The sequence below is a fragment of the Tachyglossus aculeatus genome, chromosome 5 (assembly GCF_015852505.1).
Source record: "Tachyglossus aculeatus isolate mTacAcu1 chromosome 5, mTacAcu1.pri, whole genome shotgun sequence".
NCBI classification, from domain to species: Eukaryota; Metazoa; Chordata; class Mammalia; order Monotremata; family Tachyglossidae; genus Tachyglossus; species Tachyglossus aculeatus.
The window spans coordinates 44,006,235-44,033,779 of NC_052070.1; the positions used below are offsets into that span (position 1 = coordinate 44,006,235).

General features: G+C 54.5%; 2 protein-coding genes and 1 non-coding gene across 3 annotated transcripts; 1 reads left to right on the forward strand and 2 right to left on the reverse strand.

Moving 5' to 3' along the window:
- Nucleotides 1-960: 960 nt before the first annotated feature.
- On the reverse strand, nucleotides 961-26,474 carry GPR153 (G protein-coupled receptor 153). The gene is made up of 6 exons (XM_038747458.1): nucleotides 26,406-26,474; nucleotides 17,036-17,555; nucleotides 12,250-12,679; nucleotides 4,190-4,379; nucleotides 2,546-2,727; nucleotides 961-1,782 (listed from the first exon to the last, which is right to left on the reverse strand). Exons 2-6 carry the CDS (start codon nucleotides 17,410-17,412, stop codon nucleotides 1,048-1,050), a joined length of 1,914 nt encoding a protein of 637 aa, XP_038603386.1. The 5' UTR covers nucleotides 17,413-17,555; nucleotides 26,406-26,474; the 3' UTR covers nucleotides 961-1,047.
- Nucleotides 16,104-16,241, reverse strand: LOC119929405. The gene has a single exon (XR_005451531.1). It is a non-coding gene; the product is annotated as a small nucleolar RNA SNORA7 (small nucleolar RNA).
- LOC119928772 (translation initiation factor IF-2-like) lies at nucleotides 25,669-27,368 on the forward strand. The gene is made up of 3 exons (XM_038747288.1): nucleotides 25,669-26,468; nucleotides 26,600-27,067; nucleotides 27,179-27,368. Exons 1-3 carry the CDS (start codon nucleotides 25,669-25,671, stop codon nucleotides 27,366-27,368), a joined length of 1,458 nt encoding a protein of 485 aa, XP_038603216.1.
- Nucleotides 27,369-27,545: the final 177 nt, after the last annotated feature.

Consider the following 27,545-nt stretch of genomic DNA (forward strand, 5'->3'; position numbering starts at 1 on the left):
GCCTGTGACCCGGGGCCCCAGCGCGTCGGCACGAACAGAGGAATTCAAGTGTCTTTGGTGCTTTGGCCGGCTCCACTTTCTCTCCATCCCCTGAAAAGGGACCAAACTGGGGAAGGTAGAGGAGAGAGAAAATGGGCCGGCAAACCCTTCCCGCGCCCTCCCCTCTCCCCCGGGCGGAGGTGTGGGGCGGGGGCAGGAGGAAAGGAGGGTGTGGACAGGGGGAAGACAGGCGCGAGGAAATGAAGGACGGAGGTAGGGGGAGAGGCGGGGTGGGGATGGGGGAGACGTGGGTGGGTGGAGGGAGTCAGGAGAAGGGTAGGGAGAGAGGCAGGGAAGGGATGGGGAGACGTGGTTGGGGAGGGGGAGGGTCAGGGAAGGGGTAGTGGGAGAGGCAGGGAGGGGATGGGGGAGACATGGGTGGGTGGGGGGGAGTCAGGAGAAGGGTACGGAGAGAGGCAGGGAGGGGATGGGGGAGACGTGGGTGGGGAGGGGGAGAGTCAGGGTAAGGGTAGTGGGAGAGGCAGGGAGGGGATGGGGAGACGTGGGTGGGTGGGTGGGAGTCAGGAGAAGGGTAGGGAGAGAGGCAAGGAGGGGATGGGGAGACGTGGGTGGGGAGGGGAAGAGTCAGGGTAGGGCTTTGGGAGACTTGGGTGGGTGGGGGGAGTCAGGAGAAGGGTAGGGAGAGAGGCAGGGAAGGGATGGGGGGACGTGGGAGGGGAGGGGAGGAGTCAGGGTAGGGATGGGGAGACGTGGGTGGGGGGAGTCAGGAGAAGGGTAGGGAGAGAGGCAGGGAGGGGATGGGGGAGATGTGGGTGGGGAGGGGAAGAGTCAGGGTAGGGATAGGAGAGAGAGGCAGGGGGGGATGAGAGAGGCAGGGAGGGGATGGGAGAGACGTGGGTGGGGAGGGGGAGAGTCGGGGTAAGGGTAGTGGGAGAGGCAGGGAGGGGATGGAAAGACGTGGGTTGGTAGGTGGAGAGGCGAGGCGGGGAGGGCATGGGACAGGGGCAGGGGGTGGGGGGAGACGCGGGGGTCGGCGAGTCTCGGGGCCTAGGAGGCGGAGCCGATGGAGTCGGAGCGGAAGGTGATGTACCCGGACGAGGCGGAGGGCGAACTGAGGAAGCTGCAGCTGCCGGCCTTGCTCCCGGGCTTGCTCCGGCCGGCCCGCTCCCCCCAGGCCGCGCTCAAGCCGGTCCGAAAGGGCCCCGGGCCATCCGGGCCGTCCCGCCCGGCCGGAGCCTCGCCCAGCTGGAGCCGGATGGACAGCCCCGGAGGCGGGCGGTCCGGAGGCGGGCAGGGCGGCCCGGGCAGGGCCAGCAGGCAGCCTGGCACCCGGGCCTCCCGCTCCAAGGCCGTCAGGGCCACGTGGGCGAGGGAGGCCGAAGCCAGGGCGTCCGGGGGCAGGGAGACGGAAGCGGGGCGGCCCAGGCTCGGGGGCCGGCGGGGGGGCCGGCCGGGGCTGGGGAAGGGCGACTCGTCGATGAAGCTGACCACCTCCTCCCGGCTGAAGCAGGCGAAGCTGCCCCCGGCGGCCAGCTCCTCCCGGGGGAAGGGGCGCGGGGTCAGCAGGCTCTCGGCCGACCGCCGGCGCCGGCGGTCGGGGCCGCCTTCCTCCGGGGAGGCCGCCAGGCTGCCCCGCCGCCGCCGGGTGGCCCGCGGGGGCAGCACCAGCCGGGCCAGGGCGGCCACGTCCTCGCTGGAGCCCCAGCGGTGCAAGTAGACCGGCAGCGGGCCCGCCGGCCACATGTCCGTCTCGTCGTGGGAGTAGCGCCGGGTGGGAGGGACCTGGGGAGGGGAGACGGGCAGAGAGACCCTGTTCCTGGGCATGGACGCCAGGGCTAAGGGGTGGGGTCCGGGGTCCCAGACCTACTGGCCCCTGGCCACGTAATAAGAAGAAGAATGATGAGTAGGGCATTTGGTAAGCGCTTACCGTGTGCCAGGCACTGTACTGAGCGCTGGGGTGGATACAAGCAACTGGGGTTGGGCACAGTCCCTGTCCCACGTAGGGCTTACAGTCTCGAGCCCCATTTTACAGATGAGGTAACTGAGGCACAGAGAAGTGAAGTGACTTGCCCAAGGTCACCCAGAAGACAAGTGGTGGAGCCGGGATTAGAACCCATGACCTTCTCACTCCCAGGCCCCTGCTCTATCCACTAGGCCAGGCTGCTTCTCATGGCCTGGGGCATGCCCTAGAACGTGCCTCCGTTTCCCCATCCGAAACTTCCTGCCTCTACCCCCCTCCTGGGGAACAAACCAACAGGAGACCACACCCTTACCCCAGGAAGGGGGCTGCGTTCGCTGCGGGGGTGACGGTGAGCTCCCCATCACCACTAATTAACATTAACCGAGGCTTCGCCCGATGCCTGGTCGGTCCAGTTCAAGCCTCAAATTTGGGGCAGAAATGAAGCTGGCTCCTCTGGTCAGCTACCGGGCGCCGGATCGCTGTAGGGTGGGAAGGAGCCCAGGGCCGCACGGCTGGGGGCTGGGTGGTCCCCAGGGCCCCGCCGTCATCCCTCCTGCCCCGCTAGGCCTCCTCCCCGCCGATTACCTGGAGGTATTGCATCTTGTCCTCCTGCGTTGGCCGCAGTGGGTAGAGCCGGGGGAAGCCTCTCTCCAGGGTGGGGAAGTCGTACTTGGCCAGAGGGTCCAGGGCCAGCACTTCCCCACCGTAGCTGTAGTCAAAGGGCCGCTCATACATCAGGTCCATCTGCAGCCCTGCGTCCAGGCTGTCTGTGAGAGGCCAGGCCCGGGTCCGACGTCAGCACCCCAGCAGAGGCCGGAGCCGACAGCCGTGTGGGAGCCTGCCTAGTGGGAGCCTCAGAAGGGCCACTTGTCAGCGGGGAAGCTGGGAAAGGGTCCAGAGGACTCCCTCCAAGCCGTGCCAAGGGCCTGGAAGCTGTGGCACTCACCATAGGCTGGAATCCAGTGGACGGGAGGATGTGACTGAGGTTTTTTTATTTTTTATGGCACTTGTTAAGCATTTACTTTGTGCCAAGCACTGTTATTAATAATAATAATAATAATTGTGGTGATTAGCTTGTATCTACCCCACTGCTTAGTTCGGTGTCTGGCACATAGTAAACACTTAACACCCGTTGTTGGGTAGGGACCATCTCTATATGTTGCCTATTTGTACTTCCCGAGCTCTTAGTACAGTGCTCTGCACACAGTAAGCACTCAATAAATATGACTGAATGAATGAATCAACAAATACCATTAGCGGCAGCATCATCAATAGATACAATTACTACTACTTGGTGAGTTTAGATAAATTAATAATAATAATATTAATGTAAGTGCTTACTATGTAAGTGCTTGCTATGCACCAGGCACTGTTTAAAGCACAGGGGTGGATACAAGCAAATCTGGTTGGACACAGTCCCTGTCCCATGTGGGGCTCACCATCTTAATCCCCATTTTACAGGTGATGTAACTGAGCCCAAGAGAAGTGTAGTGACTCGCCCAAGATCACACAGCAGACAAGTGGCAAAGCTGGGACCAGAACCCCGGTCCTTTTAACTCCCAGGCCCGTGCTCTATCCACTACATAGTGCTGGGGTAGATACAAGCTAATCAGGTTGGACACAGTCCCTGCCCCACATGGGGTTCACAATCTAATTGGGAGTGAATAGGATTGAATCCCCATTTTACAGATGAGGTAACTGAGGCACAGAGAAGTTAACTGACTCATCCCAAGGTCTCCCAGCTGACATGTGACAGAGCTGGGGTTAGAACCCAGGTCCTCTGATTCCCAGGCCCATGCTCTTTCCACCAAGCCACGATGTTTCATAAATCGCAACTTTTAAATTGTTGGAAGGAACACAAGTGCATCCTAAAAAGCATTTAAGTGTCGTTGGTACCAGTCTCAGCACTAGGAGCTGAACCTTGGCTGGAGCAGGTGGGAGTGGACGATGGTTTTGATCAAACTCATGGTGGACAGGGCACAAGCTGGGCAGAGCAAGGGGACATGGGGAAGGGGAGGAATTCAGTCCTTTCTCAAACTCTCAAAAACCCAGGGTGGTTCCTGGCCATCCCCCATCTCCCCTCCCCCTTTACCCCACCCCCAACCTGTGCCTCCTCTGGCCTTGCCGGATCTCTGGGGAGGGTGGGAAGGTATTGGGGGAGAGCTGGGCCTCAGAGCCCCCAGCCTCAGGGGAGAGAGTCAGTTCACCCTCCCCCGCTCCAATTCCCACCTTCGTCCGTGTCGTCGTTGGACATGAGGGCCACGCACTTCTCCCAAATAGCCTTGATGTCCGCTCGATAGCGGTCACAGGCCCAGAGGAAGAGGGGGAAGAGCAGAGACTGAGCCACGGAACACCAGAGCACACACAGAACCATCCAGGTGTAGGACGTGTCCGACTTGAGGCTGGCAAAGCTCACCACCTGCATGGGAACGTCAGACCCTGAGCAAAATTGCTCCTGGCTCAGGCCCAAGGGCCACCCAGTCTAAGATCCTGGCTCTGACATGGACACCAGGACACTTCGGGGACTGTGTGAGGCAGCAGCCTCAGAGGGGACTCCCAGCTTACACATGCAGCTCATCCCTTTACAAATGTCCCCATCCTTGCCATTTTGCAGCCCTATGACATTATGGCCATAATGTCTCTCCATCCAAACTGCTATCTTTCTGGTTCAATCTCTCATCCTATCCCGACTGGATTACTGCATCAGCCTTCTCTCTGATCTCCCATCCTCCTGTTTCTCCCTGCTTCAGTCTATACTTCACTCTGCTGCCCAGATCATCTTTGTGCAGAAATGCTCTGGGCATGTTACTCCCCTCCTCAAAAATCTCCAGTGGCTGCCTATCAACCTACAAATCAAGCAAAAACTCCTCACTCTCGGCTTCAAGGCTCCCCATCACCTTGCCCCCTCCTACCTCACCTCCCTTCTCTCCTTCTCCAGCCCAGCCCTCACCCTCCGCTCCTCTGCCACTAACCTCCTCACTGTACCTCGTTCTCTCCTGTCCCTCCATCGACCCCCGGCCCACGCCCTTCCCCTGGCCTGGAATGCCTTCCCTCCACACATCCGCCAAGCTAGCTCTCTTCCCCCCTTCAAAGCCCTACTGAGAGTTCACCTCCTCCAAGAGGCCTTCCCAGACTAAGCCCCCTTTTCCCTCTCCTCCTCCCCATCCCCCGACCTACCTCCTTCCCCTCCCCACAGCACTTGTATATATATATTTGTACAGATTTATTACTCTATTTATTTTACTTGTACATATTTACTATTCTATTTATTTTGTCAATGATGTGCATATAGCTTTAATTCTATTTGTTCTGACGATTTTGACACCTGTCTACATGTTTTGTTTTGTTGTCTGTCTCCCCCTTCTAGACTGTGAGCCCGTTATTGGGTAGTGACCATCTCTATATGTTGCCGACTTGTACTTCCCAAGCGCTTAGTACGGTGCTCTGCACACAGTAAGCACTCAATAAATATTGAATGAATTGAATGAATGGCCCGCCCCTGTCATCCCGAGCCTGTGGGGGCCACTTACAGATGGTTCCTCATGTCTTCAACAATAATAATAATAATAATAATTGTGGTATTTGTTAAGCACTAACTATGTGCCAGGCACTGTACTAAGCCCTGGGGTAGATACAAGCTAATCAGTGGGACACGGTCCCTGTACCACATGGGGCTCCCAGTCTTAATCCCCATTTTACAGATGACATAACTCCGCCCTTTCCTCGCCATCCATACTGCTACCCTGCTGTTCAAGCTCTCATCTTATCCCGTCTGGATTACTGTATCAGCCTCCTCTCCGATCTCCCATCGTCCTGTATCTCCCCACTTCAGTCCGTACTTCACACCGCTGCCCGGATTGTCTTTGTCCAGAAACGCTCTGGGCATGTTACTCCCCTCCTCAAAAATCTCCAGTGGCGACCAGTCAACCTACGCATCAGGCAAAAAACTCCTCACCCTCGGCTTCAAGGCTCTCCATCACCTCGCCCCCTCCTACCTCACCTTCCTTCTCTCCTTCTACAGCCAGCCCGCACCCTCCGCTCCTCTGCCGCTAATCTCCTCACCGTGCCTCATTCTCGCCTGTCCCGCCATCGACCCCTGGCCCAAGTCATCCCCCTGGCCTGGAATGCCCTCCCTCCCCACATCCGCCAAGCTAGCTCTCTTCCTCCCTTCAAGGCAATACTGAGAGCTCACCTTCTCCAGGAGGCCTTCCCAGACTGAGCCCCCTCCTTCCTCTCCCCCTCCTCCCCCTCCCCATCCCCCCCCGCCTTACCTCCTTCCCCTCCCCACAGCACCTGTATATATGTATATATGTTTGTACGTATTTATTACTCTATTTCATTTGTACATATTTATTCTAATTATTTTATTTTGTTAATATGTTTTGTTTTGTTCTCTGTCTCCCCCTTCTAGACTGTGAGCCCACTGTTGGGTAGGGACCGTCTCTATATGTTGCCAACTTGTACTTCCCAAGGGCTTGGTACAGTGCTCTGCACACAGTAAGCGCTCAATAAATATGATTGATTGATTGAATGAATGAATGAATAACTGAGGCATAGCGAAGTGAAGTGACTTGCCCAAGGTCACACAGCAGACAAGTGGCAGAGCTGGGATTAGAATCCAGGTCCTTCTGACTCCCAGGCCTGTGTTCTATCCACAGACCACGCTGCTTCTTCATGCTGCTTCAACACATGGGCTCATAATGAAAACAGTCCTAGATTCACTCTGGGCATGTGTAAGCTGGCCGGGGAGCCTGCCAGCGCATATACAATGAAATGAACTACGGCAGTACCCAGGACTCCTGGAGCACACGCCTGGGGGATCCCCAAACCAGGCCAGTGTGCCATGGATGGAAACTATTGGTCAAGCGGGTAAAGCCCGGTGCTAAGAGTTGGAGGCTTTGGGCCAGTTGTGGCTCCAAAGCTGACTCACTGCGTGACTTCAAGCAAGTGGTTTCACCCCTCTGAACCCCCACCTGTAAAATGGGCAAAACAACAATGGCCCTTTCCTGAGGATGAAGGAGATCATGGTTGGGCCTGAACTTTGAGCCCTTTGAAGAAAGTTGCTAATTAAATGAGTTGAAATTAATGTTATTATTGTAATACTGTTACTGGAGTTGGGGTGGAGTTAGAGTTGGGGCAAGGGTAGGGATGGACTCTCCTAGTTTGGAGACCCTTATGAAGAACTTGCGCAGAGCCACAAGATTTTTTTTATGGCATTTGTTAAGTGCTTACTATGTGCCAGGCACTGAACTAAGTTCTAGGGCAGACACAAGCTATTCAATCACTCATCCTATCCCGACTGGATTACTGTATCAGCATCCTTTCTGACCTCCCAACCTCCTGTATTTCCCCACTTCAGTCCATACTTCACTCTGCTGCCTGGATCATTTTTCTACAGAAACATTCAGGGCATGTCACCCCACTCCTCAAAAAACTCCAGTGGTTGCCCATCCACCTCTGTATCAAGCAAAAACTCCTCACTACTGGCTTCAAAGCTCTCCATCACCTTGCCCCCTCCCTTCTCTCCTTCTACCTCTCAGCCTGCACACTCCGCTCCTCTGGTGCTAACCTTCTCACTGTACCTCAATCCCCATCGCCCCGACTTGTCCCCTTTGCTCTATCCCCCCACCCCATCACTTGTGTATAAATGTACATATGTATAATTCTACTTATTTATATTAATGCCTGTTTATTTGTTCTGATGTGTACACATATCTATAATTCTATTTATTTATATTGATGCTATTGATGCCTGTTTACTTGTTTTAATGTCTGTCTCCCCTCTTCTAGACTGTGAGCCCGTTATGGGCAGGGATTGTCACTCTTTGTTGTTGAATTGTATTTTCCAAGCTCTTAGTACCGTGCTCTGCACACAGTAAGCACTCAATAAATATGATTGTATGAATGTATAAATGAACACAATCAGTGTCCCACATGGGGCTCACGGTCTTAATCCCCATTTTACAGATAAGGTAACTAAAGCACAGAGAAGTGACTTGCTCAAGGTCACAGAACAGACAAGTGGTGGAGTCAGGATTAAAACCCAGGTCCTTCTGGCTCCCAGGCCCATGCTCTATCCACAAGGCCATGATGCTTTCCCTGAGCTTCTTTCCAGGCTAGTCAGGGTATGCTCATGTTCTCTCTGATCCTGTCAGAGACAATTTGGTTCAGCAGGGGGATTTAGTGTTCCCCGACTAAGCCCTCCTTTCCTCTTCTTCAACTCTCTTCTGCATCACCCTGACCTGCTCCCTTTATTCATCCCCCCCTCACAACCTCACAGCACTTATGTACCTATCTTCTGTACATATTTACTATTCTATTTATTTTGTTTTGTTAATATGTTTTGTTTTGTTGTCTGTCTCCCCCTTCTAGACTGTGAGCCCGTTGTTGGGTAGGGACCGTCTCTTAATGTTGCCGACTTGTACTTTCCAAGCACTTAGTACAGTGCTCTGCACACAGTAAGCGCTCAATAAATACGATTGAATTAATGAATGAATATCTGTAATGTATTTACTTTTATTATTTACTTATATAAAATATAAAATTATATTTTATTATTATTTACTTTTATTAATGTCTCTCTCCCCCTCTAGACTGTAAGCTCATTGTGGGCAGAAAATATGTCTGTTTACTGTTATATTGTAATCTCCCAAGCTCTTAGTACAGTCCTCTGCACACCATAAGCTCTCACGAAATACAACTGACTGACTGACCAATTGACTTGTGCAGAGTCGGCAGAACTCAAATGATCTCCGCTAAGTCAATGAGTAACTCCTTCTTTCCTCACAAATGTTGGCCAAGAGAGAGAGTGAGGGAGAAATAAAGGCATCAGCACCAGAAATGATAATCTCCATTCCATGATCTGGGGCTCCTGGGATCACTGTCCCGTGGAGCTGATGCCATGAATGTTGCTTATTTCTCATTTCTCTCCCTGGAGCATTACAGAGTGGGGGGAGACAGAGGATGAGACCGGGGGACCCAATGTGCTGAGGGGGCTGGTCCCAGACAGGCAGCACATTTCAAGAAGCCCAAGGGCAGGAGCAGAGCTGATGTGACAGCTTGTGCCCAGGCCAAGACAGAAGAGTCTTCACTGTTGTGCCTGCTGGTTAGCTAAAGCTTCCATCTGCACAGCCCAGGGCCCTGCCAGTCTTTGACCTCCAGACCTGTCTGATGGGCTGTCCATGCCCCTTGCTTCCTGGGGAGCGAGTTGACATGGAGTCTGGTTGAAGTAGGGAGTACTGGGAGTTGGAGATTTCTGCGTGGGCCAGTATGTAGGTCAATGGGGGCAGGACAGGGTTGTCTAGCATCTGGCCCAGCTCTTCTCTGGGCTTTGTCCATCCATCTCAGACCACCCAGTGTGACCCCTGAGTCCATCTTGCCAAATCTGACATGAACCCTCCTAATCCACTCCAGGCCCATGGCCTCCATGGGGGGTTGGGATGCTCCAGGGCTGGAGCCCAGAGCTCTATTTTCCAGATGGAGGATCCCAGGCCCAAGCAGGGTTGCTGTGACACTCTCCCCACAGGCCACCCGGTGTTTCAGCCCTTAACTCCTGGTCCTTTTGTGGAGAGGACAAGCCTCCAGTTCATGAAAAATGGCAAGAGCTGTGTGCAAGGACGCAGGACAGATCTGATTGGACACTGGCCAATACTTCTCAAGTCGAGGGCTGGGAGCCGGGGACCTGGTGGGGGGGGGGAGGAGGGGCGGGGGAAAGGAGGCAGAGCTGAAAGTAAAAACAATTTCTATCTGGAAAGTAGGACCCTTCCCCCTCCTCCTCCTCCTCACCCAAGCCACCCTAGTGGCAGTGGGCTTTCAGGGACTGGGGGTGGTGGCCAGCTGGTCACTGGAGAAGACCTTGTTTTGTCCAGGTCGGGCTTTCTCCCTCAGCCCTGGAGGGAGGCAGGCTGAGACAGGCAGTCTGTCCGTAGACAGAGCTGACCTCCGCACACAACCTTAGGATGATTGGTCTTGGCTTCCAAACCCTGCTTGCCACCTGCAATCCTGCCCTGCCACCTACCAGCACTTAGCTTCAGTGGTTCTCCTTGTTACTGCAGCAAAATACACGAAGGAAAATGAAAGCCAGGAAGACCAGGAGATGGAAACAATTTAGGAGCTGAGGCAGACAGTGAGTGGGGGGTAGGTTGGGATCTGGGAGCTGTCAGAAGAAGACACAGCCCAGTGCTGTCTCCCACAAGTTGTAAAGGTACCCAGGGAAGGAGATGCCCATCTTCCTTCTTGCCCATTGCAGGCCTGGACTGCCCTTTCTATCCCTTGCCAGGTCCACCCATTTTGGGGTGAGGAAATGGCATTTCAGTTGTTTCCCAAGGGCCACAGAGGTCTCTCTATTCCACCCCGGCTGTGATCTGTGGGCTGGGGGTAGGGATCCTAAACAACTCCAAGAAAGAAGTGGCCAAATTGAAGGGTGAGGGTAGGCTGGGGAGGGTGGGCTGCTCCCAGCTGGGTCCTGCTGGGTGGGGAGGGGGAGAGGGAGGATTGAGATGCAGCTGCAGAGGCATCAACCTGCTCAGCTGGGTTAATGCCCACTGTGGCCTGGTGCTGGAGCCAGTGGTGGGTTGTGGAAACAGATAGAAAGGGGAGAGGGGGAATGAACTATTCTGACTGCCTTGCTCCCAACTACCCTGGGAGCGGCAGGGCAGGCTGAAGAGCCTTGGTGCCCCCATTTCTCCCCTAGTGGTTGTAATATTTATTGATGATTCTGCTGATGATGGTATTTGTTAAGTGCTTACTATGTGCCAGGCACTGTACTAAGCGCTGGGGTAGATACAAGCTAATCAGGGACACAGTCCCTGTGCCATGTGGGGGCTCACAGTCTTAATCCTCATTTTACAGATGAAGTAACTAAGGCATAGAGAAGTTAAGTGACTTGGCCAAGGTCACACAGCAGATGAGTGGTGGAGCTGGAATTAGAACCCAGGTTCTTTGGACCACCAGACCTCTGCTCTGTCCAGTAGGCCATGCTATGTTTTGAGTGCTTACTCTTTGCAGAGCACTGCACTAAGTGCTTGGGAGTGTTAGACATGATCCCTGCCATCAAATAGCTTACAGTTTAACCCCGGAGGCAAATGCTAAAACAAATTACAGGCTGGCAGAGCTGCAGCTTCTCCTAAGCCACTGCCTCTTTTCCTGGGGTTGTGGGGGTGCTGGGGAAGGGTGCTGAGTCAGTTGTCTGCCTCCTGTGCCTCATCCCCCTGCCCCCTGGTCACCTGTCACAGGAAAGATGACAGGGAAGAAGTGCCTTGACATTCCTTCCCTTCTGTGGGGGCCTCTGGCCAGGCAGCCCTTTGTGGTGGAGAGAGCTGCACCCATGGCTGTTTCTCCCCTCACTCCATCACAATCTGAGCAGAGCAACTCAAAGGACTGTCCTGAGGGACCCACTGCAGACACAGCTGGTTCCAAGATGCCCAAGGAGACTTCTTCCTGACCTTGCAGACACAGTTCCCTGACTCCACAGGGATGACCCACCCTGGGCCTGAGGAGACACACCCCAACTCCAGAGGTATAGGTCACTGATTCCCTACAACCCCACAAATACAGGCCCCTGACCCACCGGAGAGAGCACCCACAACCCCAGAAATACAGAGCTCTGAACCTTCCCCAGAGAGAGCACCCTGAATACAGACCCCTGATTCTAGTCTGTGAGCCTGTTGCTGGGTAGGGACCGTCTCTATATGTTGTCGATTTGTACTTCCCAAGCGCTTAGTTCAGTGCTCTACACACAGTAAGCATTCAATAAATACGATTGAATGAATTCCTCAGAGAGAGCAGCCACAATCCCAAGAATAGAAGCCCCTGTCCCCTCAGAGAGAGCACCCACAACACCAAGGATAGAAGCCCAGAAGCCCCTGTCCCCCAAGAGAGAGCACCCACAACCCTAGGAATACAGACCCCTGATGTACCCCAGAGAGCCCCATGACTACACACCCCTGACTCTTCAGGGAGAGCACTCACAACCCCAAGAATACAAGTCCTTGACCCTCCAGAGAAGGCACCCACAACCCCACAAATACAGGCCCCTGACCCCCACAGAGTCAGCCACCATGACCCCATAGATATCTTCTCTCAACCCTCAAGGGTCAGTTCCCCGGCCCCACAGAGGTGTCCCTCCTCTGGAATCCATCGATATCGTCCCTCCTCGCCTCCTAGAGACACGGTCCTGCCCCCCCCCCCCCCACACACACACAGCCCAAGACTGCTGGGCTGCTGGGCTCAGACACCTCAAGGTGTCTCTGGGAAAGCCCCCTACCCCTCTCCCCGCAGATCCCGCTCACCAAGATGGGGAGGCCCATCAGGCAGTCATAGGTGACGACGATGGCGGTGATGAGGTACGTGATCTGCAGAGAGGTCTTGATGGGCTCGGAGCCATCGATGTACGAGCGCCGTTTGCCCTGGGCGTCCTCCACCACGATGGTGGGCACGGTGAACCGGTGGCGGTCCTGGCTGGGGCCTGCCTGAAGCGTGAGGGTCTGGAAGAGGGCGATGCCCATGCAGACCACGCCCATGGCCACGCTACCCCCGATGAGGAGCAGGAAACAGACCCCGAAGCCCAGCCCAATCTCCGTGACGATGAAGCGACAGTCGTGGGCGTAGAAGCGCTCGGTGGTGTCGTGCCAGCCTACGGCGGGCAGGGTGGAGAGGATGAAAGACACCATCCAGATGCCCATAACTGTGTGAACCGCTTGCTTCTTGGTGTTGCTTAGCCTGAAACAGGGCAGGAGGTGAAAGTGGGATTGGGGTGTGAAGGGCACATGCTGAAGGCCTCCTCTCTGGATTGGGAGTCCATCCCCTGACAGGACCTCTGAAGGACATCCAGAATTGGAACCTTCCATTTCCCCCTTCTGGCCTGGCCCCTTTCTTTCAGTCTTCCCTACCTGTAGCCTCGCAGTTGGGGGAGAGAGCAGGAGTTGTCCCACAAACAGTAAGGGAAACTGAGGTACAGAGGTGAACAGACTTCTTCAGCTTCTTAAAGGAGCTAAACTCCTTTCTTTCTGCCTCACCTTGGGAATAGACCAACCCCTTCTTCTCTCTCTCCCAGCCCCAAATATTCATTTTTATTGAGCTGTTACTGTGTGCAGAGCACTGTACTAAGTGCTCAATATATGAAATAATATATGAAATATATGAAATAATCCCTTCTACCTCTGATATGAATTCACCCCTACACTTACCCAGACATTCCACACCAGAGATGGGCTGTCTCAGCCCCAATCATTCAGTAAACATGAAATACGGCTGGGGATTGGACTTTACAACTGCAGACTCCATCCAGGCCCAACCCAGATCACCACAGAAACACGAATTTCTGGGCCCAACCCACAACTTTGCTGTGACACCGATCTCTAGTGTTCAGCACTGGATCAGACACATGAAGCATGAGACAGAAAGAGCCCTTAGTCCCTGCCCTCCAGGAGTTTACAAACGTAAGAGGCCACATCAGACATATGACTCTAGGCAGATGGCATCGTTCCATTTATGCAGACTTCCTCCTTGTCAAGTGGTCCAAGATCAAATGCTCCACTCCATATCTCAGAATTGCAGCTCACCCCATAGCAGCACCCCGAAGCAGAGAGCAAAGATTTTGTTGTGATCTATTTGGAGGAAGTCTAGCCAGTTTGATTAACTCATTTCAGAAATTCATTTGGAAAATAGTGGGGCACAGTGGAAAGAGCATGGGCCTGGGTGTCAGAACACCTGGGTTCTAATCCCAGCTCCTCCACTTGTCTGCTGTGAGACCTTGGGCAGCTCACAACTTTTCTGTGCCTCAGTTTCCTCATCTGTAAAATGGAGAATAATCCTCATCCTTAGACTGTAAGCCCCATGTAGGACAGAGACTGTCCAAGCTGATTAGCACGCTTAATACATTGCTTGGCACACAGTAAGCACTTAAAAATATAATTATTATTATTGGGTTTTGTGTGCTATGAAGGGAGGGGGAGGGCTTGTGACAGGCAAAAAATCAAAAAATCAAAAAATGTAATGGGGCCTCTTCATCTTGCCCCTTCCAGCCACACCTACCTTGCCCTTCTTTTTCCCACCCCCTACCTCCCCTTCTCAGCGAGAGGCTCCCTCCAATCATCAGGCCTATTTTTACTTTGGAAAACAAACACTGTGGCTTGGACCCCTCCCTGCTCCTGGAAAAACAAACATTGGTGGTAGAAAGGGCAGTGCCCAGCTGAGACTGCCCAAGCCCCCTGGTTCCGCCCTGCAGTTCCCGGGGCCCCTGGAGTCCCTCGCCTCCCTCCTGAGATGCCCGCCTGTGCAGATGACTGGGAACTGCTCCCAGTTCTGTCAACTTCCAGTGCCCCAGAGCCTCGGCCTTCTCTGCCAGGCCCGGGGTAGGCTGGCATGAAGGGCAGGCTAGCACTGAGGGGAGCCAGGATGACTTCAATCATGATGCTTCTAAACCATAATTTCATGATAGATCCTACCCTCAAGGAGGCAAAGGCCAGAGGCAAAGCAGAAACAGCAGCTGTAGCAGTCTCATTTTCTGAACAAGGAAGGGGGTGGCTTTATGGACTGTGTCCTGTGAGGGGGAGGGGGTGTGGACTCCACAGCAGGAGCTCTGGACCCACCCCCACACTGGGCACTGCCAACGGACTCTCCCTTAGAACTGGGGTGTGTGGCCTGGGGTGGTCTCTTCTGGTAGAAAGAGCAGAGCCTTGGAGTTGGGTTATGGGGACTTTGAGGGTGAAGTTTACAAACATAAGAGGCCACGTCAGACACATGACTCTAGGCAGATGGCATTGTTCCATATACGCAGACTTCCTCCTTGTCAAGCAGCCCAAGATCAAAAGGCTCTACTCCATATCTCAGAATTGCAGCTCACCCCACAGCAGCACCCTGAAGCAGAGAGTGAAGATTTTGGTGTAATCTATTTGGAGTGGAGGGTGACCTTGGGAAAGTCTCTTTCCCTCTCTGGGCCTCAGTTTCCCGCTTTGTAAAGTGGGGAGAAAAATCCAAACAGGCTGAGAATGAAGGAGCTGAGGTGGGTGTGGTCTATCTAAATGCTCGGGATTTTTACTGCCACAGCATCACAGCCTAACAGAGTCACAGTGACAGACCCTCTGGAGGTAGGGGTTGGAGAGCCAGCCCAGGGAGCTCTGACAGGGCAGCAGGGAGCTGTCCCTCCCCCGTTGCTTCTCAGGCTGTATGAGGAAGAGGATCAGGTTCCAGACAAGTCGAGCCCCAAGCTGGGACCCACCCCGGTGTCTCCCCTCAGTAGGCCCACAGGCTCAGACTGGAGGAGCCCTGGGACAGAACTTGCAGGAGAGAAGACAAGGTGGCATTAGTGCACCCCCTCTCCAAAAGCAACAGAAACATTTCCATCTGTGGGTGGGCTCTTTGCCACCCTCCCTGCTGGGGGGCCGAGGGGCAGGCAGGAAGAGACAATGGCAATGGAGCTGGAGCAGAAAGGGCCTGGGGGCTGGGGCTCCTGGCAGCAGGGGAGGACCGTGCCCACCGGGGGCTGAGAGGACCCCTCCAGCCTCCCAGTCTGTGGTCTTTTACCCATGTCTGAATCCTCACTCTTGGGACGGCTCAGCCCCAGAGAACTGGGAAAAGGCTCATCCCCGGAGCCCTGGAGACCGGTGAGCCCCCAGCCTGGGACTGTTTCCCCTGGAGCTCCCTCCCAGTGGCCCAGCCTGATCTGGCCCAGCCCCGGGCGGGTGCTGTCCTCCCCTGCCGCAAGAAGCCTTAGCCCCCAAGCCCTTTCTGCTCCAGCTCCATTCTCCACAAGAGCCACCAGCCTCAGGGAAGGGAGCAAAGGGCTGGGTTGAGGGTCGGGGACTCAAAACATCTCAGACACATTCATTAGCAAACACACTCACACAAACAAATGCTCATGCACCAATACACCCATATACACTAACACTTACACCCACCCAACGAATACACCTTGTCTGGTTTTGTCTTATGCTGTCGAGTTATCTCTGACCCATGGCGACACCATTGACACATCTCTCCCAGAACACTACACCTCCTTCTGCAAGCATTCTGGTAGTGTATCCATAGAGTTTTCTTGGTAAAAATATGGAAGTGGTTTACCATTGCCTCCTTCTGTGCAGTAAACTTGAGTCTCCCCTCTTGACTCTCCCATGCTGCTGCTGCCCAGCACAGGTGAGTTTTGACCTGTAGCAGATTGCCTTCCACTTGCTAGCTACTGCCCAAGCTAGGAAGGGAATGGACAGGCCTCTCCTTGACTCTCCCTCCCATAGTCGAGACTAATAGAGTACTGGAAACTCTCCAGGTGCGAACCTGAGAGGGGAACGTATACACCTACACTAACACAAATACTAGCCAAGCATGCACACCACCAAACATACAAACCAATGCATGCACACCACCCCCCACACACATGCACACACACAGACCTCTACACCCTACCACAGACACATTAAGACCCCCCCTTACACCTTTGTCCACCCACAAATATCCATATACTCAAGACACCCACCCACATCTTACCCCATTTCTTTACACATCCATACTGCACACTCGTGAAGATGCACACTCTCACATACACAGACCCACACCTATCTCCCCACAGTCCTTACACACACACACACACACACACACACACAGAGAGAGAGAGAGAGAGAGAGAGAGAGAGAGGCTTCTGCCCTCTCTCCTGCTTCTCTCTGTCTCCTTCGGAGCTGAGGCCTCATTTAGCTAAAAACTCCCCCACTGCTCCTTCCAGACCAAGAATTTCCAAGAATTCCCAGCTAGGGGTCCTGACACTGAGCTGTGGGCTGAAGGCCTGAGCTCAGGACTGACATCCTGAGAAGGCTGAGTAGGATGGTTGCAAAGAACAGGGTCACTTCCCAGGCCTGGCCAGGACTTGAGCAAGAAAGCACTGGTGTGGCAGGTAGGGGAACATGCATTCCCATATTCTGGGGAGCACAGGGAGCCCTCTCCTCCAGGATCCTGCCGGGACCCCTCCATCAAAGCTCACCAGCCCCTGGTGGGCAGGAGACAGGGCGAGACATCAGACTGTAAGGGCCGTATACCCTCATCTCGCCTCCCTCCCTCCTGCCTACTCAGTCCTCCCGGCCTCCTTACCTGTAGTTGACAGGCCAGCGGACCATCCACATGCGGTGGTAGGACAGAGAGGTGACGGAGAAGCAGGTGACCAGCGTGAGGGTGTAGAAGGTGGACACGAAGACCTTGCAGAGACCCTCATTCCACTCGTAGTCCGAGTGGTGCCGGCGCAGCTGCACGACCGAGTACATGACGATGGGGACGGCCAGGTTGAGCATGTGCGTGCCCGCCAGCGTGCAGATCAGGAACTCCAGTGGCTTCCACTTCTTCTGCTTGGCACTGACACTCAGGATCCCCCAGGCGTTGGCCAGTAGTGAGATGCCGGCACAGGCCAGCCAAGCTACCGCGTTGCTGGGCAGCCTCTCTTCATCATTCATGGCGGAAGAGGCAGGTCCCATGCAGCCTGGGCCAAGAGCAGGACAGGGGGCAGTCTGGAGGTGGTGCGGGCATCCTCTGGAGGAGCCCCGGGCCCCCCCGGCCGGCACAGGGAGGGGAGCTGGCGGACGCCCCTCAGAGAGAGCAGACCACGGGACTCCAGGACCTGTGGGCACAGATAGAGGAGTTGAGCAGCCCCTGGACAAACTGGCTGCTCCCCAGCAGTAGCAGTAATACAGTTTTAATGGTATTTATTAAGCACTTAGAGTGTGCAGAGCACTGCCCTCAGGTCCCTGGGCTCAATGTGTTCTGACCAGAGCAAGGCAGGGCAGGGAAGGGACTGGTCTATACCTCGAGCCCAGTTTGTCATCCTGTTGGCCCCAGGGCCAAAGTGGATCCTCCCCTTGAACCCACAGAAACACAGATTGAATGGCAGGAAGCTTCGGCCCAGGGGTTTCCCAAAGCCATCACTTACATAACCCTCCTTGTGAGGAACAGATACTTCTTGAGGGGAACGGATACTCCTTGGGAGGGTCAGATTCTGGATTGGGTTTGGGGTGAGATACTCCTTGGGCAGGACAAATGCTCAACAGGCTGTGAGTTGAACTGTGGATGAATTTCATCCTTCCCTTCTTTTCCCTTTCTGCTCTCACTACCCCTCAGCTCCCACTCTTTGTTCCCCTCAAGCTAACCTATTCATTATGTCTCATGCTCTTCTCTCCCTTGTTCATGCCTTTCCTCCTGGCTGGAACACCCTCTCCTCACTCCCATCTCTTTCAAATTAACCAGACCACAGGTCTCTCCATTCTCAAAACCCATCTGAAATCCCACCTTCTCTGGGAGACTTTTGCTGATCAATTTTTCTTCTCCTCAGGTCATATCCTCCCAATTACCAGCTCAGCAGTTTGGCATCACTTCTGCACTTATACACTCACAACCAGCCATACCACTTGGACACCACATCAACTGCTTACTCTCTTTAAGCACTTTCTCTTTCCCCCATCTATCATTCCTTTCTCTCCTTCCACCTATCTTTTCTTTATTTTGTGCTTATCTCCCCCACTAGATTTTAAACTCCTTAAAGCTGGGATCATTTATTCTCCCTCTGCTCTCATGTACTCAGTACAGTGCTCTGCACACAGAACTCAGTAATTACTAATTGATTGGGAGAATACAAGTAGGAGCTTGTAATTGAACGGCAAAGGGCAGTTATACAAAATGACTTACAAATAGTGGGAGGACAAGGATCAGATAGTTGGCAAAATGAATATGATGAGATGAAATATCAAAATAAATTAGAATGAATAATTGAATGTACAATTGGATATACATATGTACTAAAGTGGTGAGGATTGGGGCCTAGTGGAACAAGCAGGGGCTTGGGAGTCAGTGGACCTGTGTTTTAAACCTGGCTCTGCCACCTGCCTGTTGTGTGACCTTAGGCAAGTCACTTAACTTTTTTGTGCCTCAGTTTCCTCACCTGTGAATTGGAGATCTAACACTTGTTCTCCCTCCTACTTAGACTGTAAGCCCCATTGGGGGACAGGGACTGTGTACAACCTGATTAATTTGTATCTATCCCAAGACATAAAACAGTGTTTGACACATAGTAAGCATTTAACAAATATAATAATAATAATAGTTTTTATTATTATTACTATAATATATATAACGGCTAAGGGTGGACTTTGGGTTCATTCATTCATTCATTCATTCAATCGTATTTATTGAGCACTTACTGTGTGCAGAGCACTGTACTAAGCGCTTGGGAAGTACAAGCCAGCAACATATAGAGACAGTCCCTATCCAACAACGGGCTCACAGTCTAGAAGGGGGAGACAAGGCAACAAAACAAAACATGTAGATAGGTGTCAAAGCAGTCAGAATAAATAGAATAATAGAATTATTATTGGGGATTAATCAATTAATGCTTTTTGGAAGAGAAGGGATTTTAGGAGGGTTTAGGTTAGATAGATGTGGGTGGTTGGGGGGAGGTGCCAGTCACCTGTGGAGGGAAAGATCCACTTTCTGGCCACTCTGCCCCATCTCCATCTCCCCACCATGGGCGTAGGGAGTTGATCAAAAAGGGGAAGACAAAATGATGAGGTACCTGGAAGGAAAGTGTTTAAACATGAGGCATTTCCCGGGAATGGGGTGGGTAGAGGGGAAGGAGAGCAGGAGGTTAATAGTGTGGGTGGGCTGGGAGGACAAAGTAGAGGGCAGTAAGGATTCAGGCTCAAAACAGTAGATCCGGGGAAGATGCTCTGTGGAAGCTTAGAGCAGAGGAGACTGAGTCCACATACTTTGTGGCAGTGACACCTTTTGTTGGTCTCAGGAGGACTGGAAAGCAGAGCTACTTTGGACGATTTCTGTTGTTTAAGCTATTTGTTGATGATGATGATGATGATGGTATTTGTTAAGTAATAACTATGCATCAAGCACCATTCTAAGTGCTGGGGTAGACACAAGCTAATAAGGTTGGACTCAGTTGCTGTTCCACTTGGGGCTCACAGTCTTAATCTCCATTTTACAGAGATGTGAGTTGACTCACCCAAGGGCACACAGCAAACAAGTAGTGGAGCTGGGATTAGAAAACCTCGCCCTTCTAAATCCCAGGCCTGTGCCCTCCACTAGGCTATGTTTACTATGTGCCAGACACTTTACTTAGCACTAGAGTAAATATAAGAAAATCAGCTGGATGTAATCCCTGTCCCAAATAGGGTTTACAGTTTTAATCCCTACTTCACAGATGAGGTAACTGAGATGCAGAAAAGTTAAGTGGCTTGCCCAAGATCATCCAGCAGACAGTGGCTGAGCTGGGATTAGAACACAGGTCCTCTGATTCCCAAATCCGTGCTCTTTCTACTAGGCCACACTGGAAGAGACACATTCTTCCTTCCTCTGGCACTGCCATAACAACCTGGTTTTACAGACAGGTAAACTACAGTTCTCTCCAGGAATGAGGGTAGGAAAGGGAAAGTTGAAATCCCAGGTGAATTTCTACAGGACCCCCTCACCCCCACCCTCCCACCCTGGCCCCCAAGCCCCTGTCAGATGTAAAGAGTAAACCCAGCCCTGTCTCTGGACCAAACAGGCTGTGACCCTGCCAGACCTGAGGACCTGAGTTGAGATGGTCCAGCGATAGCCCTTTAACCTCTGCTCCTAGACCAAAGGCCCCTCCCTGGACCATCAGCATCAAGGTGAAAGGACCACAATCCTGGGGAGGTAGGGGCTTTCAAGATGACCGTGTCCATCCCCCCATCTCCAAGCAGGATTGCTCCTCACCTAACCCAGCCTGATGAGAATCTGTTCCCCTGAGAATGAGATTCGTCAATTTCCTAAGCCTCACAGTCTGAACAATTTTCAGTCCAAGTCCCTCTCCTGTCCTGTCTCCTGGAGAAGCAGCATGGCTCAGTGGAAAGAGCACGGGTTTTGGAGTCAGAGGTCAGGGATTCAAATCCCGGCTCCACCAATTGTTAGCTGTGTGACTTTGGGCAAGTCACTTAACTTCTCTGTGCCTCAGTTACCTCATCTGTAAAATGGGGATTAAGACTGTGAGCCCCCAGTGGGACAACCTGATCACCTTTTAACCTCCCCAGTGCTTAGAACAGTGCTCTGCACATAGTAAGTGCTTAATAAATGTCACTATTATTATTATTATTAATTGACAAGTAGGCTGGATCACCCTGATAAAAGGAAAAGATGGCTGTTTCCAGGTGGATACTTATCCACCAGGGACTGTGGGGTGTGGACTTGGGAATCCCTCTCAAATAGGTCTCAGGTCCAATCACAACATCCAGTCCACATTGCTTGAAACAGCAGAACTCTGAAATATCCTGTGAATTACATCTCTAGGAGAATAGAAAAAGCATAAATCTGGGAGTCAGGAGGCCTGAGTTCTAGTCCCACTTCTGTCAATAACATTGTTCTGTGTGATCTCAGGCAAGTCACTCCATTTCTCTGGGGTCTCAGTTTCCCAGCCTGTAAAATGGGGATAATAATCAACTCTGTCTTTCTCTACCTCTCAGAGGATGTTGAGAAGATAAAATGAGATCAGTGTGTCAGCACTCCAGGAGAAATAAAAGCATTCTACAGATCTGAAGTGTCATAACTTGTGTCAGATCCAATCTCAGCCAGGACGACAGGACAGGCTCAGGGCCACTGTTCCATCCCACCTTTCCTGGGTCCCTGAGGGCAAGGTGCAAGGAGGAGTTGTCCCGATGTCAGAAAAATAGTCCAGCTGACCTCTAGATATGGGGGAATCCAGCTTGGTCCCCTGGGAACAGGAATTCTGAAGTGGGAAATTGTTGGGTAGGGACTCTCTCTATATGTTGCCAACTTGTACTTCCCAAGTGCTTAGTACAGTGCTCTGCACACAGTAAGCATTCAATAAATACGATTGATGATGATGATGATCTGTTCAAGGGTGGATCTGTTCAACGTGGATCTGAATGCCCCCTCCTACCTCACCTCCATTCTCTCTTTCTACAGCCCAGCCCGCACCCTCCGCTCCTCTATGGCTAACCTCCTCACTGTACCTCGTTCTCACCTGTCCCACTGTCGACCCCCGGCCCACGTCCTCCCCCTGGCCTGGAATGCCCTCCCTCTGCACATCTGCCAAGCTAGCTCTCTTCCTCCCTTCAAAGCCCTACTGAGAGCTCACCTCCTCCAGGAGGCCTTCCCAGACTGAGCCCCCTTTTTCCTCTCTTCCTCCCATCCCCCCAGCCCTACCTCCTTCCCCTCCCCTCAGCACCTGTATATATGTTTGTACAGATTTATTCCTTTATTTTTTTACTTGCACATATTTACTATTCTATTTATTTTGTTAATGATGGGCATCTAGCTTTACTTCTATTTATTTGGATGACTTGACACCTGTTCACATGTTTTGTTTTGTTGTCTGTCTCCCCCTTCTAGACTGTGAGCCCGTTGTTGGGTAGGGACCACCTCTATATGTTGCCAACTTGTACTTCTCAAGCACTTAGTACAGTGCTCTGCACACAGTAAGCACTCAATAAATATGATTGAATGAATGAACCAGAGCCAGCAGGGGGAAGGAACTGCAACATTGGAGCTAGGGAGGAATCTCAAATCAAGAACTCACTCAAATCTACTTGCCTATTGCCTTGCAAGGTTTCTGATCCTCCTCCTCCTGCCCCCTACATACCCATATGAGACCCCTACTGAAATCCGTTGAAGGGTTGTCAACGCTCAAAGTCAGAATGTTCTTCCTTATTTCTAACCTAAGCCCGCATTGCTGCACTTTCCAGTGATCTTCTTTCAGCACGGGTTTCCAGTGTTGCACTAGGAACCCTGCAGCCAGGTCTCCTTGATTCCTGGGAGCTCCCCATTCCCCCCCAGACGAGCCCTTCGCATAAATGAGGGGGTTCACAGCAGACTACAGGATCCTTGTGGGCAGGGATTGTATCTACCAACTCTGTTAAACTTTTCCATGTGCTTAGTACAGTGCTCTGTGCATAGTAAGCACTCAGGATATGCCACTGATTGAATTCATTCATTCATTCATTCAATCGTATTTATTAAGCACTTGCTGTGTGCAGAGCATTGTACTAAGCACTTGGGCAAGTACACTACAACCCAGTGCTTAGAACAGTGCTTGGTACATAGTAAGTGCTTAACAAATATCATTATTATTATTAATGAAGAGTGACAATCCCTGCCCACAACGAGCTCACAGCCGAGGGGAGGGGTGGGGTGGCCTGGAGAGGGCTGGATGCTTCGCCACAGAGCACTGAAGCCTGAGGCTGCTTCTCCATTGCACTGCGGAGAGAAAGGCTTGAGACCCCCCTTCTCCTCTTGGCAACTTGAAGAGCCCTGCTCTCAGCCCCAGCCGCGGGGGAGGAGGAGGATCTATTAGGTCGCAGCTCTCCCAGGCCAGAGGGAATGGAAGGAATAGTTCCCTGGACAGGAGTGTGGGCGGAGGAAGAAGAGAAGCAGGGAGGGGCGGGCTGGATCTTCAGGGCCTGTCTCTCCCTCTGCCTTCGGTCCGGCATTGGGTAGCCTAGGGACCAGCCTTTTGGGGTAGTATTCCATAGTATTCCATAGTATTTATTATTACTAGTATTCCATAGTATTAATTGAGCCCGTACTGTGTTCAGAGCACTGTACTAAGTGGTTGGAAAGTACAATACAGCAATAGAGACAATCCCTGCCCACAACGGGCTTACAGTCTAGAGCTTAGAACAGTGAGTGGCACATAGTAAACGCTTAACAAATACCATAATAATTATTTCTTTCGGGGGGCACGGACTTCGCAGCAAGTAAACAGGCATTATATATATATAATATAATATATGCTGTGGGGCGTGGAGGGGGGCGGAGAGCAAAGGGAGGGAGTCGAGGTGAAGCAGAAAAGGGTAGGCAGGAGAAGGGGAGTTGAGGAATTCAGGTGAGCCGGAACGTGTCACCCTACTCAGATTCCACGGAGGGGACGATTTTATTTATTTATAAATATGTGTCTGTTTGCTTGTATTGATGTCTGTCTCACTGTTTCCTCTAGACTGTGAGCTCGTTGTGGGCAGAGATTTTCTCTCTTTATTGCTGTACTGTATTTCCCCAAGCTGTTAGTACAGCGCTCTGAGCTCAATAAATACTATGTAATGAATGAATGGAAAGGTCGATGCTGAGGGCTGAGCGGTGTCCTTCGTCCTGGCTGCCCTATCGCTCTGGTTTTCCCCGAATTCGAGATTCCAAAGTGGGCAGGCTGAGCTGCCCTCGCCCCGACAAATGCCCCCGGACCACAGACTGGACCGGTCCTTCTGCCTGGGCTCCGGGGGGTCAGCGCGGGCCAGCGCCTGGGCGATCGCGCCGACCGGGGCCCATCACCAGCTCTTCATTCATTCATTCATTCATTCATTCATTCATTCATTCAATCATATTTATTGAGCGCTTACTATGTGCAGAGCACTGTACTGAGCGCTTGGGAAAGTACAATTCGGCAACAGAGACAATCCCTACCCAACAACGGGCTCAAGGTCTAGAAGGGGGAGACAGACAACAAAACAAAACAAGTGGGCGTGTCAATACCATCAAAATAGGTAAATAGAATTATAGATATATACCCATCATTAATAAAGAGAGTAATAAATATGTACAAATATACACAAGTCCTGTTGGGAGGAGAAGGGGGTAGAGTAGCGGGAGTGGGGGCGATGGGGAGGGGAGGAGGAGCAAAGGAAAAGGGGGGCTCAGCCTGGGAAGGCTGGCCGGGGGGGACCCCGGAAACTCGGGGTGTGGGTCTCCGAGGTCGGTCCGGGGGTGGGGGTGGGGGCTTATCCGGAAAGGACCGCCTCGCAGCCCCTCGCCGCGATCTGGGGCCGGTGCGGGAGTCCCCGACGCTTCGTGTCGCCTTTTGTCCCCGAGGGTGGGAGGAGGGAGTTGGCTTGTCCTGAACTCGGGCCCAGGAGCCCGAGGGGAGGAGAGGACAGGGCGCTTGGCTCAGGGAAGACTTGGCCTTTTCTGTCCTGACCGTCAACCGCGCCCCGCCCCGTTCCGCTTCGAGTGGCTCCGCGGGGAGCGCGGCTTGATTAATAATAATAATAATAACAACAATGATAATAATAATGTACTGTTCTAAGCGCTTGGATAGATACAAGGTAACCAGGGTGGAGACGGTTCCTGTCCTTCCAGTCCCACATGGGGCTCGCAGCCTCAATCCCCATTTTACAGATGAGGTAACTGAGGCACAGAGAAGTCAATAGACTTGCCCAACATCACACAGCAGACAAGTGGCGGAGTCAGGATTAGAACCCGCGACCTCTGACTCCCAAGCCCGTGCTCTTGCCATTAGGCAAGACCTTGGGGGAGCCACTTAACTTCTCTGTGCCCTCATCTGTAAAATGGGATTTGGACTGTAAGCCCCACGTGGGACAAACTGATTACCTTGTAGGTACTCCAGCGCTTAGAACAATGTTTGGCACATAGTGAGCGCTTAACAAATGCCATTATTATTATTATTATCATTATTATTAGGCCGTCCCAGCCCCGAGGCAGAGAGCGGAGGCGGGGTCTGGGGGTCTGGGTATCTGGGGGCTGGGGGTCCCGGGTCTGCGGGTCTGGGGGGGTCTCCCTCCGGGGCGCAGGGCCGAGCTCAGGACCAGGTTGACCATCACCCGGGACCAGGTGCTTGACGGGCGATAAGTTTGGGGATTTGCCCCTTTGGCCGCAAACTTTCGGGAGGCACCGCAACGATCTCTTCCCGGGCCCGGGGGTGGACGGGGGAGTGTCCCCGAAACCCCCTCCCCCGTCCAGTCCCGGGGATGGATGGCCGACTCTCCCCGAAACCCCCTCCCCAGTCCGGTCCCGAGGAAGCGGCCCCAGCCCGAGACAAAAGACCCGGCGCTGCGGGAGGGGCCAGGGCCGCTCCGAGGACAGTCCCAGGACCACTCCCAGGACTGTCCCAGGGCCGCTCCCAGGACCATCCCAGGGCCGCTCCCGGGACCGTCCCAGGACCACTCCCAGGACTGTCCCAGGGCCGCTCCCAGGACCATCCCAGGGCCGCTCCCGGGACCGTCCCAGGGCCGCTCCCGGGACCGTCCCAGGGCCGCTCCCAGGACCATACTAGGATCACCCCAGGACCGTCCCAGGATCGTCCCAGGACCGTCCCGGCATCGTCCCAGGACCGTCCCAGGATCGTCCCAGGACAGTCCCAGGATCATCCCAGGACCGTTCCGGGATCGTCCCGGGACTGTCCCAGGATCATCCCAGGGCCGTCCCGGGATCGTCCCGGGACTGTCCCAGGATCATCCCAGGACCGTCCCGGGATCGTCCTAGGATCGTCCCGGGACTGTTCCAGGGCCGCTCCCGGGACTGTCCCAGGATCGTTCCTGGCCCGTCCCAGGGCTCTCACAGTCCTCAGCCCGACGGCTCCCTGCCTGGTGGCCCCTCGTCCCTCTCGCCCCTCGCCCGTCACCAGGCCGGGCCCCCTGTCCGTCAGTCCGTCCCTCCGTCCCGCCCGCTTCCCTCCTGCCAGCTGCCCGGCCGGGCGGGCACTTACCCCTGGGCTGCGGGCCCTGCTCTCCGGACTCCCCGCTCGGGGCGGCTCCCCGCACGGCGCTCGGTGCCCGGTCCTCCGGCCCGCTCCGGCCCCGGCCCCGGCCCCGGCCCCGGCCCCTGCCCCGGCTCCGGCCCCGGCCCCGGCCCCGGCTCCCGCCCCGCCCCCGGCCCCGGTGCCCGCTCCCCCGGCTGGAGCGCGGGCTTCAGGGGGCCGCGGGGGTCGCTGCCGGTGGAGCGGCCCCGGGCCCGGAGCATCCTCCCGGAGCTGCCCCTCGCCCCCTGCCCGGCCCGGGGGCTTCGGGCACCCGGCCACCGGCTCGGCTGCGGCGCTGCCCAGGCTGGCAGGCTTGGCCCGCTCCTCCGTCCCTCCTCCCACCCCCCGCCCAGTCCTGCCCGGGAGGGGCTCGGGGGGCGGGCCCGGGGGGCGGGGGGCGCGGGCACCGGGGGGCGGGAGCAGGGCGCACGCATGCCTCGGCCCAGGCCCAGCCCCCCACGCCCCGCCCCGCCGGCCCGGGGAGACCCGCCGCCTCCTCCCGGCCGCCCTCCAGGCCGCCCCCCGGCCGCCCTCGCCCACGTCCCCTCCTACGGGATGAGGGCACCAGGGAATGACAACCGCCTCCGCTCACCGAGCCCAGCCTGGTTCTGGCTCCACCCGGACAGGCGGTCTGGGGAGGGAGGGGGCATCCCGGAGAGCAGAGCGGGAGAGGGCGGCTAGGCCACGGCAGGGAAGTGACCACCCCCGCCGGCCACGCCCGGACCCGTCCTCCTCCCCAGGGCGGGACCCCCGGGCTCCTTGCCCTGCTGTCCCAACTGCGCCTTAAATCCCAGGACAGAACAGCCCAGCTCCAGCCCAGCTCCAGCCCCTCTCCCCGGGGCTCAGCTCCCACGGCTCCCGGACGCCCCAATCGTCCGAGCCCACCCCCCGGCCTCGGGGACCCCGGCCAAGCCGAGCCCCAGGCCCTGACCGTCTGGTCTCGCCCACCCGGAGACGGGGGCGGGCCGGGGAGAGAGACCCACGTGGAATGAGGACTCCCCTCGGGACTCCAGTCCTTCCCGCCCTCCCTCCCTCCCTCTCCTACCCCTGTGCCACTGAGGTCTCCGCCTCTTTCCTCCGCTGTCCCCGGACAGGCCTCCTGGGGTG